Below are 19,843 nucleotides of genomic sequence, written 5' to 3' on the forward strand. Positions count from 1 at the left end.
TTTTTTTTCAAAAGTTATTTGCTATTTAAGAGTGATACATCTAGGTTGTAGTTTTTGATATATATATATATATATATATATATATATATATATATATATATATATATATATATATATATATATATATAATATATGTTAAATTTCCTCAAATGATTAAATAGATAAATAAATCCGCAAGAGGGCAGCATTGACTTTCAAAACAAGAAAGCACTGTGACACGGTCACTTGTAACTTTTATTTACTTTTCATGCAGGAGGGTAATTTATAATATTCAAAACCTCGAGATTAAGCATGTATTTACTCTAGTACACATTCAACTGCAGCATTCAAAATTTCCTAACAGTAGCTACACCCTGCACGTAATAAGTCATTTCAAAACAACTTTGCATGCAAATAAAAAAACCTAAAAAGAGCGAGACAGACCGGTTGCTGTTCAAGTACCAGAGGGTGCTGCTCCGCCCTCCTTTTTAGACCAATCAGCGGCGAGGCCGCGTGCGCAGATTCAAACCCGTTTCCGGAAGGAGGCTGCGCGCGAGAATCGGCGGGATGGACAAAAAAATGAAACAAGAATGAGTGCAAAAAACACGCGCTGAGAGCTCAGAGTGACAGAACAGAGGGGTGTGCATGTTCAAGGCGGGCTAGACTAACTCAGAGATATGTTTGTGGATTTTCTTCCATTACCATTTTGAGATTGCACTGGAAGTAATACTTATATTCTTTTTTTTAACTTATATTATTTAATAATAGGTGTTTTTGGAAGGATATTTTTCTGTTTATTATATTTATTGGGATGTGACTCTTGTGCCGCTTTCCCGGATCTGAACTGAAGCTTCACAGGGGAAATAGTCGGACACATGTGACAGTGGCATGTGTGGATAAATGTCAGTGTGCTTGAGATCGCTGTGTGTTTCGACCACAAGGAGATTTGCAACAGTGGATATTTTTAACACATTGTCCTTTGAAAAGAACTGGGCTTGAACACAGTTGACATGGCCAACATGAAGTCTCGCAGGTGAGATGATGGATCATTCTTATTCAGTGTGGCTTGTAAACTAAATCTAAAGCGATTTAAATGAATATGACCTTATAGGACGTGTATAACTGTACAGATCGTATGTTGATTATTTTTCTCACACAACATCGGGAGATCGTACATTGAGTTTATGACTAATTTAGCTAAAATCAGTGTTTTATTTCAGAACACGAATTGCCATGACAACGTTTCTCCTCAAAACAATAATTGAGAATTCCCTTGCGAAAGATCATCTGAAACATCAATAAACTATGAGACACACACAGATCCTTTTGACACATCACATCAGTCGCACCTGCTGACCCCCAAGTTTGATCATGATCCAAAGACTGATTCACATTTAAGGGGGAAAAAACTGTTACAAACTTGCATTTCTTTCTATTATCATGGTCTTCACCCACAGAGGCAAATTTTCACATAATTGGTATGGGTTATTCTAAATGCTAATCGTTAGCATGCTCATTCTCTATTGAGCAGTACAGCAAGAGTTAACTAGCATGCTATTAAATAGACTGAAGTACATCTAGGGAAAAATGAAAACAAAACTGGTCATAAATGAACTGCAGAGTTCAAATTCATTGATTGTGAGAGTGAAAACAAAATAAGGGAATTGTGGAAGTAGCAGCTGGTAGGTGTTGCCTATTTAGAAGAGGATTATATATGTTAGATGAGACAATCTGAAGCCTGGATGGTCATTACATAATAACGACAGACCACATTTATGAAGTAGATTATTAAATCACATATTTAAGATTCACTCATTTGTCAGTTACTCTTTGTTAGACTTTGTATGAGGTTGTCCATGATTCTTACACTTACATAAAACAGCTGAAAAAAAAGAAAAGAGAATTCTCCCTCATTTTGAGGAATTTAGGAGGGAAAGCATTTGTTACAGTGTATGAGACAGCTATTGAAAACCGAAAATAAAAATAAAAGTCATTTGCAACATCAGTTATGTTTATACAGAGCTACACAAGAAATATACTCTATGTTATTTTGTAATAGAATAGTAATAATACAAATTATGTATTTTGTACTGATAAAAAATTAATATAATAATAATAATAATAATGTGTATTATTTGTAACACTATTTAAAGTTAATGGTTAAAGAAAGTACAGATTTTCATCTTGCATGTAATGCTAGGCACGTGAACACTTGTAATTCACATCCAGTTTGGTTTATACAACAATGCGAGTCAGATTTTCCAATTGCAGCTTCTTGTGCCCAAATGACTCAAACATGACCATGATGTTATTTATGGACGAGTCAACATTTTAGTGTGTGTGTATCCATCTCCCTTGCCCCTCTCTCTTTCGCTGTTGTTAAATGTCTGTGCCTCACACTGATGGAAGTTTAAGCCTGAATGTAATTTTCAAAAAGAGACCAGCTGCAGGCCTTAATCTGACTGAGTAGATTCGTACAGATCCTGTTCGCGCGCTTCCACTGGCTGAGCTTTACTTTGGCCTGCCTCGTGCCCGAATGATGTAAGCTAGGCATCTCTGAAGTAAAACAGGCTTGTTCATTACCTCACCCCTTCCTGGAGGGTGGAGATCATACAATTCCAATTTGCATGTTTCTTGAATGAAACACTTCTTTCATAAGATGGTAATATTGAGAGCCAATGTGAAACATGCCTCTGTGTTACAAACTCGCAGCTAGAAGGATTTTGAACTTCCATATTTGTACCACATCAGTCAGAGTTGGACTTTGGCCTAAGAAGACACCTAAACACATTGACTCACAACTTTGGAGTTTACAGTTTAAAACTAGAATGTATGCAGTGGCATTTTTCCTTAATATTTTACCTGCTGTTTTAAATCCAGGGTAGGAAAAGCTTGCACATAATGTCCATAGAAAAAATCTTCCAGGATATTTATTAGGAGGCCAAAAAGTGCCAAAGTGCTCAGTGGAGAAACAACATGTTTTTGATTTACATGCTGTTATTAAAAAAAAATCTTTTAGCTCCAGAGTAAAATAACCTTTAAGGGCTTGGTTTAGGCCAATGTGTTGACATTCACTTTCAGCGTTGGATAAATGGTTTTCCATTAAATTTGTACCCTGGTATCACAGGGAGACTTATCTACCCCATACATGGTGTTGATTAAATACTGTCTGCCTCACTGCGTCGGTAAAATGTTTCCAAGCAACAAGGCATTCCTGTAGACTGAAGTCCTAGGCAAAGCCATTGTCACTTTGGACTGCTTGTGGACATAACATTATTGAAGATATGAAATTTGTGGTGTTTTATGTGAAGGACTTTATGATCATGAAAAGAAAAGCTAAATTAACATAAACAAAAAAAACTTTTAAAATAAATTATGTCTTTATACTGAAACATCATGCTTGAATTCACTTTTCAAGCTTGTATTGCTTGTGGTGCTTGTAGACTAATTACACTCAGGCATGTCCTGTTTAACAAGTTGGCAGCTTTTCTAAACTGTTTGGATTTAGTATTTACAGATGGGTGATCATGCTTGTCTGTTAAACGGTTTGTGCCAGACAGTATGAGCGTAATGGCTTCTGTTAAACAAAATGTTTGTCTGATTAGACCAAAAATGTGGCATTGCTTTTCTGCTTAATCGTCTGTTTTACTCTTCATTTTCTAAATTCACTTATTTTTGGGTTTTATGCCTGCAGTGAAGATGAGGATGATGAACGTCATTCTACAGACCCTGACATCAGAGATCCCAAAAATTCAAAAAAGACCCTTTGCAAAATTAAATGGTCCCGGGATGAGGTAATTTATTTTTGTGTGCTAGTCTTTAAGTGTTCACATACATGCATTTGCATGTCTATGTTCATTCTAGCTCATTGAGAATAGAGTACATCATGTGCTATTTTTGGTCCCATATGGAGAAATTTGCGCAAACTCACTGGGTTTCTGTAGTGAAAGAGGAAGGGTGGGGGTGGGGGGGCTGGGTAGCTCAGCGAGTATTGACGCTGAGTACCACCCCTGGAGTCGCGAGTTTGAATCCAGGGTGTGCTGAGTGACTCCAGCCAGGTCTCTAAGCAACCAAATTGGCCCGGTTGCTAGGGAGGGTAGAGTCACATGGGGTAACCTCCTCATGGTCGTGATTAGTGGTTCTTGCTCTCAGTGGGCGGCGTGGTAAGTTGTGCATGGATCGCGAAGAGTAGCATGAGCCTCCACATGCTGAGAGTCTCCGCGGTGTCATGCACAACGAGCCACGTGATAAGATGTGTGGATTGGCGGTCTCAGAAGCGGAGGCAACTCAGACTTGTCCTCCGCCACCCGGATTGAGGTGAGTAACTGTGCCACCACAAGGACCTGAAATCGGGCATTCCAAATTGGGAGAAAAGGGGATAAATAAAAAAAAGGGGGGGTGGGGGCTTACTAAAGTGCCATAAGCACTGCTAACATAACAGACTACTATCTGAGAGAGAAAAAAAAGCTCATTACCTCTGTTTTTACACACAGGATGATAAGCTAAAGAAACTTGTTGAGCAACACGGAACTGATGCTTGGAAATTAATCGCTAATTATTTCCCAGTAAGTAACTTGCTCAGTCATACTAAATGGGAAAGTGTTTGTGTGATTTTCAAAGTGCTTTTAGATTAGTGTCCTTGCAGTGTAAATTTTAAACCTGGTTTAGCCATAAAGCCACATATCGAAGGTTTTTAATATTAGCTTCACATGTACCAGTATTTGTTTTATGTACTATAAAAACAAAAAGCATCCAAAATAAGCAACATAACAAGTAACTATAGATGGAATGACATGCTTGTGTTGTTATAATGAAGAGATTTCAATGGATTGAATTTCACCAGAACTATTGTGGTTGAAGGTAAATGTATGTTGCATTAATAGTGACAGGCCTGTGTGTTTGTAAAGATGTTATTATAGGTGTGTGTACTAGCTGCAGGTGTTGATGTGGGATTTTGTTGCACTTTGACAGACAAGAACAGATGGTCAATGTCAGCACCGTTGGCAAAAGGTGCTCAACCCGGAGCTGGTGAAAGGACCCTGGACAAAAGAGGAGGATCAGAGGGTAAGATGAGCCGGGTGTTCTATGTCCTCAGAGGAAGACAGAGATGGATAGATGGGGGGAAAATAAAGAATTGAGAGGGGTGATATTGTGGGATGATGTCATCGGATGACTTAAACCTTTCTTGTAGTTTTAGAGCACAGTTTATAGCACATCCAAAGAACTTAAGACTTTTGTTAGAGAAGCATGGTGCTGTATCCAACTACTCGCTGTCCAGTTGTATTATAGCATTCAGGAAGAACTATTCTTAAAGGAATATTCCAGGATCAGTACAAGTTAAGCTCAGTCGACAGCATTTGTGGCATAATATTGATTACCACACAAATACATTTTGACTTGCCCCTCCTTTTCTTTGAAAAAAGCAAAAATCTGGGTTACATCATTAAAATACTTTTTCAAAAGTATAACGACAAGATATAAACAGCATTCATGTAAACATTATTTTAGAGTGATAAAATCACTTACTAACCTTTTATGTGCAATGTTATAGCCAGTTTTGCAACTTCGCTGCCTTGTTGATGTAATGTCAACAAACCCTAAAATGGGGGGCCTGGGTAGCTCAGCAAGTAAAGACGCTGACTACCACCCCTGGAGTTGCGAGTTCAAATCCTGGGCATGCTGAGTGACTCCAGCCAGGTCTCCTAAGCAACCAAATTGGCCTGGTTACTAGTGAGGGTAGAGTCACATGGGGTAACCTCCTTGTGGTCACTATAATGTGGTTCGCGCTTTTGGTGGGGCGCGTGGTGAGTTGTGTGTGGATGCCGCGGAGAATAGCGTGAAGCCTCCACACGTGCTATGTCTCCGTGGTAATGCGCTCAACAAGCCACGTGAAAAGATGCACGGATTGACGGTCTCAGACGCAGAGGCAACTGAAATTCTTCCTCCGCCATCCGGATTGAGGCGAGTCACTATGCCACCACGAGGACTTAGAGCGCAATGGGAATTGGGTATTCCAAATTGGGGAGAAAAGGGGGGGGGGGACAAACAAACCCTAAAATGACGATTCAATCAATGATGATTGAAACAACTTTACAGCTTCAAATTTCTGCCTTTAAACCCTACAAAATTTGGCCCCATTCACTCCCATTGTTAGTGCCTCACTGTAACCGATTTTTGCTTCTTTTAAAGAAAATGAGAGGTGAGTTTAAATAAATTTTGTGGTAATCAACATGAATGTTGTCGATTGATCTAAACTTGTAATGAACCCGGAATAATCCTTTAATGCAGTGGGTTGCCTTTCTCCTTATTAGGTCCATGATATTAATATGTTGTTAGGTGTTTATGTTATTTTGTTCAGCACTTGTAGATACATATTCAATTATGGAAATGTACAATGTTTTGAGAGTTGATTTTAGTACTTATTTAAAGCTGAAGTGTTAAAATAAAGCATTGATGTTGAAATATTTTAACCTATCCAATCCTAATATGCAAAGACAACTATACAGTAAGTAAGCCAATACTAGGTTAATATCCCTAGAAAGTGGAGGGAGTTTGGGGCGGGACTATCTGCAGATGGGGGAGTGTTTGAAAGCAATCAGTATTTTTGCAATCATGTTTGGTGATGCTAGTAACGCAGAAATTACACACTTTTGCTTTTTTTTTTTTATCTTAAATTTGTCCAGTTTTAGACCATCAAAGAGACCAGGATTGACTTTTTTTATTCATACTGAATTTTGAGCTTACAGATTTTGGAATACTGTTTTACTTTTCATATTAAATCACATAAGGAGTAAGATGGGGAGAATACCTTGATTTTGATCATCTGACTGTCGTACATCTCCACAGGTGATCGAGCTAGTTCATAAGTACGGACCCAAACGGTGGTCAGTGATTGCCAAGCACTTACAGGGCCGCATAGGCAAACAGTGCAGAGAGCGCTGGCACAATCACCTCAACCCAGAGGTGAAGAAATCCTCCTGGACTCAGGAAGAAGATCGCATCATCTATGAAGCTCATAAACGCCTGGGCAACCGCTGGGCTGAGATCTCAAAGCTGCTGCCTGGAAGGTACAGTGAGCTGTTTGGCACCAACACCTAGATCTGACTAAACCTATGTATAATTAGGTCATAAGAAATATAGAATTAAAGTCTGCTTGTCTAATTAAGAGATTGACCTTTATTTTACTTGACCCTTATAGGACAGACAACTCCATTAAGAATCATTGGAACTCCACCATGCGCAGGAAGGTAGAACATGAGGGCTACTTACAGGAGGGCAGCAAGAGCTACAGCAGTGACCCTGGCCAGAAGAAACGGACCAAAGCCAGCCCAGCGGTGGAATATCCACATGAACAGAATCAAGTGATCCTGAGCAACCAATCACAGGTGATAACCTACTAAGTGATGCTCTATTTTTATTAGTTCTTATAAAACTTACTTTTTTACTTTAAAATAAATGTTTCATTCATTGAACACTTGTGTCCAAAGATTACATTTCACAGATTATAGTTTACATATGACATAATAAATGTCAGGTGCATATTATGCACAGTTGAAATTCAGTAAACATACTATATTTCATCCTTTCTTGTTGTTTTTGATTGGCAGCAGCACAGATACCCGTATGGTTCACAAAGGGGCCAGTGTATGGACAACATTACAGTCGAGGTCTTTAGCTTCATGTCGGTAAGTCCCATGGTGCAGTTCTCACAGCATGCTCCAATCTCCTTTGTATCTATGAACTTTCCACTTTCAGAAGTCTGTCTGTCTCTGTAAATTAAAGAATCAACTCATATCACTGTTTGTGTTTATATACAGTAACTGTTCAGTAATCTGCATGTGTGTGGTGTGTTAAACTGGTCCACATCTGAATTTCACCAATGCCATTTTACAAATTTTCACAGGTTGTAAAAAACATTCTGAAAAAATCGAATGTAGTAAATTTAATGTAACGGATCCTAAGTACATCAGCATCTGAATCCAGTGTAGTTTGGCTTGGTGAAATTCAGGACCTCATGAAGTCTCGTGAAATTGTCAGTAAACTGTTGTGTCTCCGTCTTTCTTTCCGCCTCTACCTCCCCGTTCTTCTTCCACACAGCCGTGCCATGATGACCCAGAGAAAGAGAAAAGAATTAAGGAGCTAGAGCTGTTGCTAATGTCAGCTGAGAGTGAAGTCAGAAGACAGTCTGGCCCTCGTGTAAGAGACACTGTGTGTGCGCGTAGTAAAGTGCGCTATAGATCCCATCAGCTCCCTCCATTCCCATCTTACTCCCTCATACCCTCATTTCCAGCTATGCTTAGTAAACCTTGCCCGTCTTCACTCCCTCCCTGCCTCACACCCTGCTGTAGACTTCAGCATGAAAGTTACCCGGTAGAAGTTTAGCTTTTGTTAAAAGCTTTTTTACCCCGGTACTTTTATTGTTTCATTATTTCATTTGTACTTTTATTATTTGCATTAATATATTCACTATAAATATGTTCTTATTATTACAGTTTGTCTTATAAATTAATAATACATTCAAATAAATGTAATATATTTAAATACACAGTATATATATATATATATATAAATATTACAAATTTAAATATAATCTATATAAATATAAATACATATAATACATTGTAATATAAAAAAACATGTTATATAATTTTGAAATTTATTATATATATTTGAATAAAGTAATTTAAGTATATTTTATTGTCAAATGCTATTATTACTATAAATAAGCATTATTTATAATTATATTGCTAAATAGATTTGCTAAACATGCCATGCCTGGTTAGGAGGATACATTGTCAGTTAAAGGAATATTCAGGGTTCAATACAAGTTAAGCCCAGTCGACAGCATTTGTGGCATAATACTGATTACCACAAGAATTAATTTTGACTTGCCCCTCCTTTTCTTTAAAAAAAAAAAAAAAAAAAAGCACAAATCTGAGTTACAGTGAGGTATTTACAATGGAAGTTAATGGGGGCCGATTTCTGAACCTTAAAATATTCACTTTTTCAAAAGTATAGCCACAAGACATAAACAATATGTGTAAACATAATTTTTTGTGTGATAAAATTACTTACTAACATTTCCTGTGTCAAGCTCTAGCCAATTTTACAACTTCATTGCTATGACATTGTACAGAAATGTCAACAAACCCTAAAATGGCTGAACAAATTACAATTTAAACTACTTAATGGCTCAAATAATACATGAGTCTTAACAGAAGAATTAATTTAAGTGCTTTTATAAATTATAAGCTTCATATTTCTGCCTTTAAACCCTACAAAAATTGTCCCCATTCACTTCTATTGTAAGTGCTTCACTGTAACCTCCATTTTTGCTTTTTTTGAAGAAAAGAATGGAAGAGTCGAAATTTATTTTTGTGTTAATCAACATTATGTCACAAATGCTTTCGATTGAGGTTAACTTGTATTGAACCCAGAATATTCCTTTAAATTGCTGATTACGCACCCTCAGTGTTTTACCTTGCGAGTTCATTCAGGTTGTTCTAAATACAGTTGTTTTTTTTTTTAGGTTAGGTGAAAGTTAATGTCTTTAATTGTTCACAGTTTCACTGAAAATGTTTAGCAAGCGTACACTGTAATGTTACCATGGAGAATATCTTCTCTTCTTTATGACACTGTCAATATCATGAATGTTTAACAGAAATTTTAACAAGGACATTTTTATATCATTTTCAGTTATTACGACTGATAAGTGATATCAGTTTTATTGGCTCATATTGTGTTTTTGTGTTTGTTTCGAACTATTATGGCTTTCATTTTATTCCTGTCTAACTCTCCCCCCAACATCACTGCATCTCACTGTTTTACCTCCATCACTTTAATTATGAACTCCTCATACTGACTGTAATGGTTTGGTCCTGTGCAGAATCCAGAGAGTTACTCCAGCTGGTCAGACAGCCTCCCCGATGATACTGTGACCACCACAGAGAGTTTGGATGATAGAGGAGGCGAGCTGTGTCATTTACAGGAGGGCCGGGCTGCTGCTGTGCCTCTGCCAGTCTCTCCCAGCAAATTCCTGGCTGCTGAGGCCAGCGCTGTGTTGTCCACTCTAGAGACCATACCAGAGTTTGCAGAGACCATGGAGCTCATAGACTCGGTGAGCAGAGAAAAGCACTGTTCTGTGTATTGTAGTTTGTTATGCAAAGTCTATCAGAAGCATAAGAATGCTAAAAGTTCACAGTCTTTGCACTGTTATTTCATCCTGATTACTGTAAATGATACAGATACACAGATTTGACACACATTTTCTGGGCTGATTGTGTGGGGAAATTAACTGAGAGTGCTACATTCTTATTAGCAGCTTAAAGCATTATCAAGTTTGCCAAATGTTTAAAGGGATAGTTCACCCAAAACTGACAATTCACTTATCCTCATGCCATCCCAGATGTTTGACTTTATTTTTTTTTTGCAGAACGCAAAGAATGTACATTTTTAGAAGAACATCTCTGTATGTCCATACTGTGCAAGTGAATGATGACCAAAACTCTGAAGCTCCAAAAAGCACATTAAGGCAGCATAAAAGTATTCCTTAAGACTCGAGTGGTTTCATCATTATCTTATGAAGCATTGGTTTTGGGTGAGAACAAACCAAAAGTTAACTTATTTTTCACTGTAAAATTTGACATCTGCAGTCTCCTTGGCAATCATTATTTCAAGCTTGATTCCTAACACCATCTAGGCACACATGCATCAAGGGCTAGGAAGTGTAATCAAGCTTGAAATCATGATCATGCCTAGAGACTGCAATGCCAAGATGTACAGTGAAAAAGGAGTTACCTTTTGGTCTGTTCTTACCCCCCAAACCGATTAGATCGCTTCATAAGACGTGGATTAAACAACTGGAGTTTGAAGGATTACTTTTATGCTGCATTTATGTGCTTTTTGGAGCTTCAAAGTTTTGGTCACCATTCCCTTGCATTGTACGGAGCTGAGATATTCTTCTTAAAATTTGAGTTCTGCAGAGGGTGAGTAAATAATGAGAGAATTTTCATTTTTGGATGAACTATTCCTTTAATTAATAAACATGCGTGGGATAAGAGATATTTAGAATTTTATCAGTGGCAGCCATTCAGATTCTGCAGAAATCTGCAAAGCATTCTACAGGTGCAGATTCTGTGCAGATAACTTAGTATAGTAAAAGAGGATGTCACATATGCATATTTAACTAGACACATAATGACAAAGGAAGAGATCTCTGAAATATTTCATATGTGTGTTTTTGATGCTGCAGGATCCTCTGGCCTGGAGTGATGTGACCAGCTTTGATCTCTCTGAGGGAGGCCCCTCCCCAAAGCCCGCTAACCCCACTGGGGCTTGTCCAGCAGTGAATAGAAGCACAGAATGCCTTGGCTACCCAATAAATTCAACCACTGTTCCAGAGATGAGCATACAGTGTGCCACCATGATCCAGGGCAAGTCTGTTACTCTCTCCAACACCTGCATGAACAGGTTCAGTACTCCACCACTTTCCATTATCAGAAAGAAGAGAAGAGACAGAGGGGATCAGTCCCCTCCAGATGAAAGGAACTGCAGCCCTTTTATAGACAGCAATGGAAACTCACCCAAAAACACCCCTGTCAAAGGCCTACCCTTCTCCCCATCTCAGGTAAAATGGGTAAAATCATAACAAAAACTCTAGCGACCCTTTAGACCACAGAATTTTTCTTCTGTCCCATTCAAACTTTGAGCTCAAATTTGGGTTTTTGATATAGTTTTTCAACGTATCTGGTGGTGAGCCCCTGACCCTGGACAATCCTGCTCTTACGTCCACCCCAGTGTGTGGGCAGAAATGTCTTCACAACACACCCCACCAGAGAGAAACCACACCAAAACACCAGAAGGAGAATGCAGGGTGAGACCCTTGTTATATGAGAACATCTGGCAACCTCATCAACTGTATCTCAAAATCAAGCACACATAACATTTCTTGTCTTCACAGTTTTAGGACCCCCAAAATCCATAAGAACATTGTGGCCCACACACCAAGGACACCTACCCCTTTCAAAAATGCCCTGGCTGCCCAGGAGAAGATGCATGGGCCATTAAGAGTTGTGGTAAGTCTTAATGTGGCTGCTGATATGTCACAATTAAGGCATAGTTCGCCCAAACCAGACAATTCTGTAATCATTTACTCACCCTCATGTTGTTCCAAACCCATATGACTTTCTTTTGACTCAATTGAGATTGAGGCCTAAAATCTCCTGAAGTGTTCTGTAGAAGAAAGAAAATCATACGGGTTTGAAACAACATGAAGGTGAGTAAATGAAATTTTGATTTTTGGGTAAACCATCACCCTAAATAAGAATTTACAGCATGAATAGTACAAAGGCACTTTGAGTGTGTATATTCACTGATTCTGTTGCTGATTTGCCTTTTAATCAATTCATTTGGTGTGTTTAGCCCCAGCCTCTGGCACTTCTTGAGGAGGACATCAGAGAGGTTCTCAAAGAGGAAACAGGGTCTGACATATTCACACAAGAGCAGAATCAGCTTCAGTACAGATCTTATGAGGTAACCCTCATAGGTGCTCACTTAATCAAGCAAATAGGTTTTATTTAAATTAAATTTAACAATCTTTTGTCTGATGTTGTATCTTAAAGTGAACTCTGGTTTTGTTTTAAAACTGTCATTTGGTATTCACAGCAAATGGAAGCTCCTGCTAGGAAAGTGAGAAAATCTTTGATGTTGGACAGCTGGGAAAAAGACTGTCTGAATGTACAACTGTTTCCCCAACAGACGATTAACAACGGTGGACAAGTAAGACCATTATCCTCTACTGACAATTTATTAGGGCTTACATTGATTTTTTTCCCCCCTCAAAAATGGTAGTAATATGAATTTGTCTGGTACTACCCGTATTTAATGGGCTTATCTTTCTCTCCTCCCCAACGTTGTCCCCGCTTTCTCACACAGTCTCTTAAAGATGGTCTACTGACCAGATCTATGCTCATGATGCCATTTTCAGAGAGAGGGGAGAACTCTTGCTCTCCTGATTCATTGAAGGATTCACTTTCCATGGTCTGTTCCTTTAGCCCACTGGGCAAAAGAGAAGCCATGATCCAGAGGAGCCCACCTCACAAAACCCCTCCACAGGTAATTTACTCGCATCTTCTCTCTTAACCACCCGAGCATGAATGCTGCATTTTCCATTTCCTTTTTTGATTTGTAACTAGTAGCACCTAATAAGAGCAAAAAGAGCAAATAGTTTTCCTAAAAAATAATGTCTACATATGTAGACAGTGGGACTAAGTTGTGAAATTTTAAATAATACCAAGCTATAGAAAGTCCGATTTTTTAAATTTATTTTTTCATCAAATTGTTTATTATGTTTCCAGGAGTGTTGGTTATTCATGTTTTTGAGATGTTATAGACATTATTGCTGATTTTCTATAAAGCTGAATAAACTATTCTTATTCAAAGAAATGGCCAGCATCATCCAAGCACTGCCAACCATGTTAAAATACAATTTAGCTAATTCTGAATATATGTACTGACTACCATTGTCCAATGTCTGCCAAACATGTTGAGTGGTCCAAACATCATCTGCAGCCTGAAACTGAACTTTTGGTCTGATGTTAGGAGTGAATGCACTTACATGCATAGAAAGCTATAGGATGCACTCTTGTTCCTTGAACCCTATTTAGTGAATGACTTAACCTTTAGTGTGCTGTCTGTCTGCACTGGTCTCAGAACAGTTTGAAATGCACCTTATTTTCATCCTAGCTCTATATAAAGCCTCTAAAAGCAATTTCTTTCAGCTTTTGTATGAATACATTGATTCTCAATGTGAAAATGTATAGTAAATATTTAGGAATCCATTTACTAATGTTAATGAATAACTGTATTGTACCATGATAAGTCATTTAGTCAGTCAGTAACATTTATTATATAGCACATTTAAAAACAGCAACTGTTAGCCAAAGTGCTGTACAATTAAACTAGTTAAAATGTAGGGTATGTATTACAAGAATACTAGAACAAAACATTCACAAAAAGAGATAAAAACAATAGAAAAAAGGTAAAGTAAATATAGCTGCAAGCAGCAATTATTAGGGTTCAAGCACCGTAGGGTCTTTAAGCCCATGTTCTGGACTATATTAGGCATTTCTCAAACATTATGCAACAAAGACGATGCACAAATTGCATACAAAATGTCAACTCAATCAGAAAAGCGGTAATGTTGTTACATCCACTGTAAATTTTTTCATTGTTATAGCGCCACCAAGTGGCCGAGCCCCATTTCTTTGTATGTTTTTCCTCAGAATGAGCCTTTATATACACTATATTGCCAAAAGTATTCGCTCATCTGCCTTTAGACGCATATGAACTTAAGTGACATCCCATTCTTAATCCATAGGGTTTAATATGACGTCGGCCCACCCTTTGCAGCTATAACAGCTTGAACTCTTCTGGGAAGGCTTTCCACAAGGTTTAGGAGTGTGTTTCTGGGAATTTTTGACCATTCTTCCAGAAGCGCATTTGTGAGGTCAGACACTGATGTTGGACGAGAAGGCCTGGCTCGCAGTCTTCGCTCTAATTCATCCCAAAGGTGCTCTATCGGGTTGAGGTCAGGACTCTGTGCAGGCCAGTCAAGTTCTTCCACACCAAACTCGCTCATCCATGTCTTTATGGACCTTGCTTTGTGCACTGGTGTGCAGTCATGTTGGAACAGGAAGGGGCCATCCCCAAACTGTTCCCACAAAGTTGGGAGCATGGAATTGTCCAAAATCTCTTGGTATGCTGAAGCATTCAGAGTTCCTTTCACTGGAACTAAGGGGCCAAGCCCAGCTCCTGAAAAACAACCCCGCACCATAATCCCCCCTCCACCAAATTTCACAGTTGGCACAATGCAGTCAGACAAGTACCGTTCTCCTGGCAACTGCCAAACCCAGACTCGTCCATCAGATTGCCAGATGGAGAAGCGTGATTCGTCACTCCAGAGAACGCGTCTCCACTGCTCTAGAGTCCAGTGGCGGCGTGCTTTACACCACTGCATCCGACGCTTTGCATTGCACTTGGTGATGTATGGCTTGGATGCAGCTGCTCGGCCATGGAAAACCATTCCATGAAGCTCTCTACGCACTGTTCTTGAGCTAATCTGAAGGCCACATGAACTTTGGAGGTCTGTAGCTACTGACTCTGCAGAAAGTTGGCGACCTCTGCGCACTATGCGCCTCAGCATCCGCTGACACCGCTCTGTCATTTTACGTGGCCTACTACTTCGTGGCTGAGTTGCTGTCATTCCCAATCGCTTCCACTTTGTTATAATACCACTGACAGTTGACTGTGGAATATTTAGTAGCGAGGAAATTTCATGACTGGACTTTGCACAGGTGGCATCCTATCACAGTACCACGCTGGAATTCACTGAGCTCCTAAGAGCGGCCCATTCTTTCACAAATGTTTGTAGAAGCAGTCTGCATGCCTAGGTGCTTCATTTTATACACCTGTGGCCATGGAAGTGATTGGAACACCTGAATTCAATTATTTGGATGGGTGAGCGAATACTTTTGGCAATATAGTGTATGTGTGCCAAATTTCGTGACAATATCTCATTCCGTTTAAGAGTTATAGCTATTTAAGTAGCAGTGGCTAAGTCAACTACTTATATTTTGCATGCCGTCGACACGTAAAATCGGATATAAAAAATATTTTTGGGATAATTATTCATAAATAGACTCCAGAGAATCTTGTGGCATTTGTTTCATTGGGATTGAGTGGAAAACCTAGGACTAGTTCGCAAAAGTAGGTTTTTAACGTAATCTCAAATATTTAACGAACGGTTTGACGGACACCATTGATTCTTGAGGCAAAATTGTTCAGAATGAGAAGAGCTATCATATGATATGAAATACTTGTGTTTTTTTTAAAACACTGTGTTATATACAACCGTTAACACGCACAAAAATCGCGATAGCGATTTTTTTTTAAACTTTGCACAGACCTCTTAGGTAAGATTCAAATAGGTCCACCGAGTTTCATTCCGATCGACATTCATTAACCTTGGCTAATAGCTGCTGAAAGCTGATTGGCCGATGGCAGCCATGTTTTAAACATACGCAAATGTCCTCATTGACACTGATGGCACCTGAGACAAAGACACTGCATGCAAAGTTTGAAGTCAATCAGACCAATGGTTCCATAGTTACAGCCATTTTCATGTTTTTCCCTGTTATAACGCCACCAAGTGGCAAAACTGCTGATTTTTTTGTGCGTCCTCAGATACACAAGTATGTCAAGTTTAGTGAAGATATCTAATTTCGTTCAAGAGTAATAGCCATTATGTAAAAGTGGCCACGCCTACTTCCTGTGTTTTCGCGTATCGTAGCTAACGTGAATTGAAAGTTTAAAATTTTTTTAATAATTATTGATATTGACACTCCATAGAATCGTTTGGCATTGGTTCGGTTCCGATTGGACGAACGGCCTAGGACTAATTCACAAAAGTAGGTTTTGCAAAAAATCCAAGATGGCGGAAAATGTTTCACTTCATCCTTGAACCCCTAATTATGTTGCACTTGCAAAGTATCAAATGCTAAAACAAACAAGTATGTTTTAACAAGTGATATAAAATCATCAAGAGTTGGAGCAGACTTAATATGTAAAGGCAACTTATTCCAAAGCCTTGGTGCTGCAACTGAAAATGATTGGTCACCCTTCAATTTTAATCTTGATCTGGGAACAGTTAACTGTAAACTATTTAATGACTGTAAAGGTCTAGAGGATTAATGCAGAGAAATTATTTTGAATATAAACAAAATAAAATATAACAAAATTTACGTTAAAATGAAGCGAAATGACCCACAGATGTGTTCATGTTGAAAGTTATTCAAAATAACTAACATGTTTTTTCAACTTTTGAGGGAATAAGGTCCCATTTTCCATATATGTTGACTTCATGTTTATTAGCGCGCTGACGTCCGAAATATTTATGGATTATTTAAAGCGGCATATCAAATAAAATTAGAGACACTATTTACAACTAAACAGTTTTCAATCAAAAAACGTAAAGAGGTTTCTTACCAGAGGCACTTTTGTTGGCGCTGTGCCCGTAGGATCGCTTCGCGGAAATCGACGTCATGCTGTTGTCACGTGACGTGGTGCCCCAGAAGTTTAACACTTAAATGACAGTGCATAGTTTTGTGAACAGTATTCAGTCGGTTTAAATGTATTTAAATTGTGCATTGCATACAGCAAAGCCAAAATACAACGTCCACACATGTGGACACTGGGTCGCAGGAGGTTAAGTATAAAAGGAAATAATTGGTCTTCATCCTCCCTTGTCCTTCTATGGACTCATCAACTTTTAATTTGTTTTACTCTCAATAAGTGAAAAGTTATATACTCTTAATCCATTGTATATGTCAATGCCAAAAACAAATTTGATTTTGCAGATACATTTTTACAAATGGACAAACAACTCAATCTCAGATACATATTTTCTCCCCCCAGCAGGCCAACGAGTGGGAATCGGTGGTCTTTGGGAAGACGGAGGATCAGCTGATTATGACGGAGCAGGCGAGGCGTTACTTAAAAACCAATTCCACCACCTGCATTTCCAGAGCTCTCGTCCTCTAAACGTTACTTCTGCACTACAGCAACCTTCCCTCTTCCCTTTATCACACCAACATTTAACCTCTTAGACAATCTGGTGTAGGAAACTCAAGCGTTCACTGATGTTTGCTAAACACCTACTAATATAACAATGTATTGCTTTGTATAAAAAGACTCATATGCTGGAGATGTATTCTTAGCAGAGTGCATGCTGGTTGTATTCCTGCTAAAATACAAATAGCACTAGACTTGCAGAATTGAGTTAATGGTATTTTAACATAGAGATTAGTTTTTTTAAATCCGTTTTAGCCATAGACAGTGTGTTGATGTTTAAGGGCTGCTTTTAAATAAACTTTTTTAAGAAGGAAAAAAAGGAAAGAAACTTGTAAATGACATTTTTAGATAGTTTAAAGCTCTTTTTAGAGAATTTTATAGACTGGTGTTAAGAATAGGGGAGCACTGGCAGTGTTGCACTACTGTGGTTGTTTGTTAGGGTGAGGAGCAGAGACAGTGTTGAGGAGTAACTGGATAGCACTTGCAACGTAATCGTTTTTGCTCCAAACATAACAAAGGTTCCACCCCGTTTATTGTTTTGTTTTATTTCCGAGTAGGACACTCACTGAATGTATTGTATAGAATGAATCTGCTAAGTTAAGGTCTACTGGAAGGTACCTCGCTAGTGTTGCTTTTGTTCCATTATTTTTCTGCTCTAAAGTGAAGGTTGTTGAAATGAATTGTATGTCGAACATCTGGACAGACTTAATATCGCTGACAGGCATGTTTGTGACTGCAGTCTAAATCCAGCATCTTCGTTGCTTATGAAAATGTTCTCAATTTAGCTGAAATCATGTTTGGCACTGATATCAATGCACACGTTGCATTTTAAATAACACGTTCCAAGAACAATAGGTGAGAGTCATTCATTTATACCTGTAGGATCTATTTATTAAATCTTTACTAATTTATTTATTTCAAAGATATAAAGAAAATGTCTAATTAGATTTCTGTTCTATTAAGAATTTGACTACCTTCCATCACATTTTTTTTATTTTAATAACTCTGCCACTAATTTCGTGCATCTAGGTTGGACAGGCCTTTACAGAAGGTTTAACATCCTTTCAAAGATTCCATCTTCTGTTGATTTGAAGTCAATTGGTTGACCATAAAGTTAGCAGCAAGCAGCATTCAGCCTCCAAATGTTCGAAGTAGGCAAATTGCACTTTTAAATATTGTATAAATGTTGGTTTGTCTCTCTTGTTTTATGTGGGGATCTTTTTTTTTTTTTTTTGGTGGCCAAACACATTTACACATATTTAAACATTGACATGTCAGGATGACATCTGAAGTCTCTCACTTTCTCTCTGTTGGAGAATGTGTGTAAGGTTGCTCACTGCTACTGAGAGTCACAGCAGGAGTGGACACGAGCACAGTCTGTTAGAAGATGTGTAGGACTGTGCTTTTTTATTAAGTGAAATGTTTTTGGGATTTTTGCATCAGCAGCAACCCATGTTTAATAGTTCCAGGTTATTCACATTGATACCATAGTCTGGGCAAGGAAAGACCCTAACATTAAAGGATTTGGCAGTATTAGCTATGTATTGCTAAAAACATTGTCTTAAAATAAAAGTTTAATACTTTTTTTATTTTTGCTACTTTAACCCAGCTATTAAAATAAGACTGACCATATGCTTTAAAATATACACTACTATGTAGATTGCTTCACATTGTGCATAGATCCCTGACTGCAGTTTATTGATGTATTTACCATCTATGTTACAGAGAAGAAATGTAACATTGTAGATAACTGCTTAATGTGTTTTCATGTCTGTCTTTTTTATTTTTATTTTTTTATTTATTTTGCTGTCCATGTCTTTGTCTTGTTTATTATTGTTTTTTCTGTAGACGTGGTAATGTGTGTTACGTAACACGAACACATATATATTGAGGGAAGCAAGTACATGTTGCAGATTTAAATACATGAAAACAAGCAGCACACTTCATCTGACATACTCATTTCTCATGCAATATGTATTTGTCATTTTCAGCAAAACAATTATAACCTGCTTCTCTGATATTACAACAAACTGTTTCATAACCATTTTGTCATTCACATACCTACAAAATAAAAAAATGCTATTTGAAATGTGTCGCTTTTTTGTTTTTCTGAGAAGACTGAGTTAGACGAATGGTACCCCAAAACTGATTCAGATTTAACTTTTTGATTGATGGCTCTTTCATCCTCCCCAAGACCTAATTTTGCAGCTAATAGTCACCCTTGTTCATGACATAT

At 38.1% G+C, this 19,843-nt stretch overlaps 1 protein-coding gene across 3 annotated transcripts; it reads left to right on the plus strand.

Annotated features, from left to right (window-relative positions):
* The first annotated feature begins 618 nt into the window (after positions 1-618).
* LOC127434164 (myb-related protein A-like) lies at positions 619-19,658 on the plus strand. Of its 3 annotated transcripts, XM_051686700.1 has the most exons (16): positions 619-1,012; positions 3,674-3,773; positions 4,473-4,544; positions 4,951-5,043; positions 6,826-7,046; positions 7,178-7,364; positions 7,587-7,664; positions 8,077-8,175; positions 9,866-10,096; positions 11,231-11,605; positions 11,712-11,851; positions 11,939-12,053; positions 12,400-12,510; positions 12,643-12,756; positions 12,913-13,092; positions 17,452-19,658. In XM_051686700.1, exons 1-16 carry the CDS (start codon positions 990-992, stop codon positions 17,575-17,577), a joined length of 2,265 nt encoding a protein of 754 aa, XP_051542660.1. In that variant the 5' UTR covers positions 619-989; the 3' UTR covers positions 17,578-19,658. The 3 variants fall into 3 exon arrangements, with proteins under 3 accessions (XP_051542660.1, XP_051542661.1, XP_051542663.1); XM_051686701.1 differs by lacking the exon at positions 8,077-8,175; XM_051686703.1 differs by lacking the exon at positions 8,077-8,175 and having other exon boundaries at positions 7,590-7,664.
* Positions 19,659-19,843: the final 185 nt, after the last annotated feature.

Source organism: Myxocyprinus asiaticus, chromosome 44 (genome assembly GCF_019703515.2).
Source record: "Myxocyprinus asiaticus isolate MX2 ecotype Aquarium Trade chromosome 44, UBuf_Myxa_2, whole genome shotgun sequence".
In the NCBI taxonomy this organism is placed as follows: Eukaryota; Metazoa; Chordata; class Actinopteri; order Cypriniformes; family Catostomidae; genus Myxocyprinus; species Myxocyprinus asiaticus.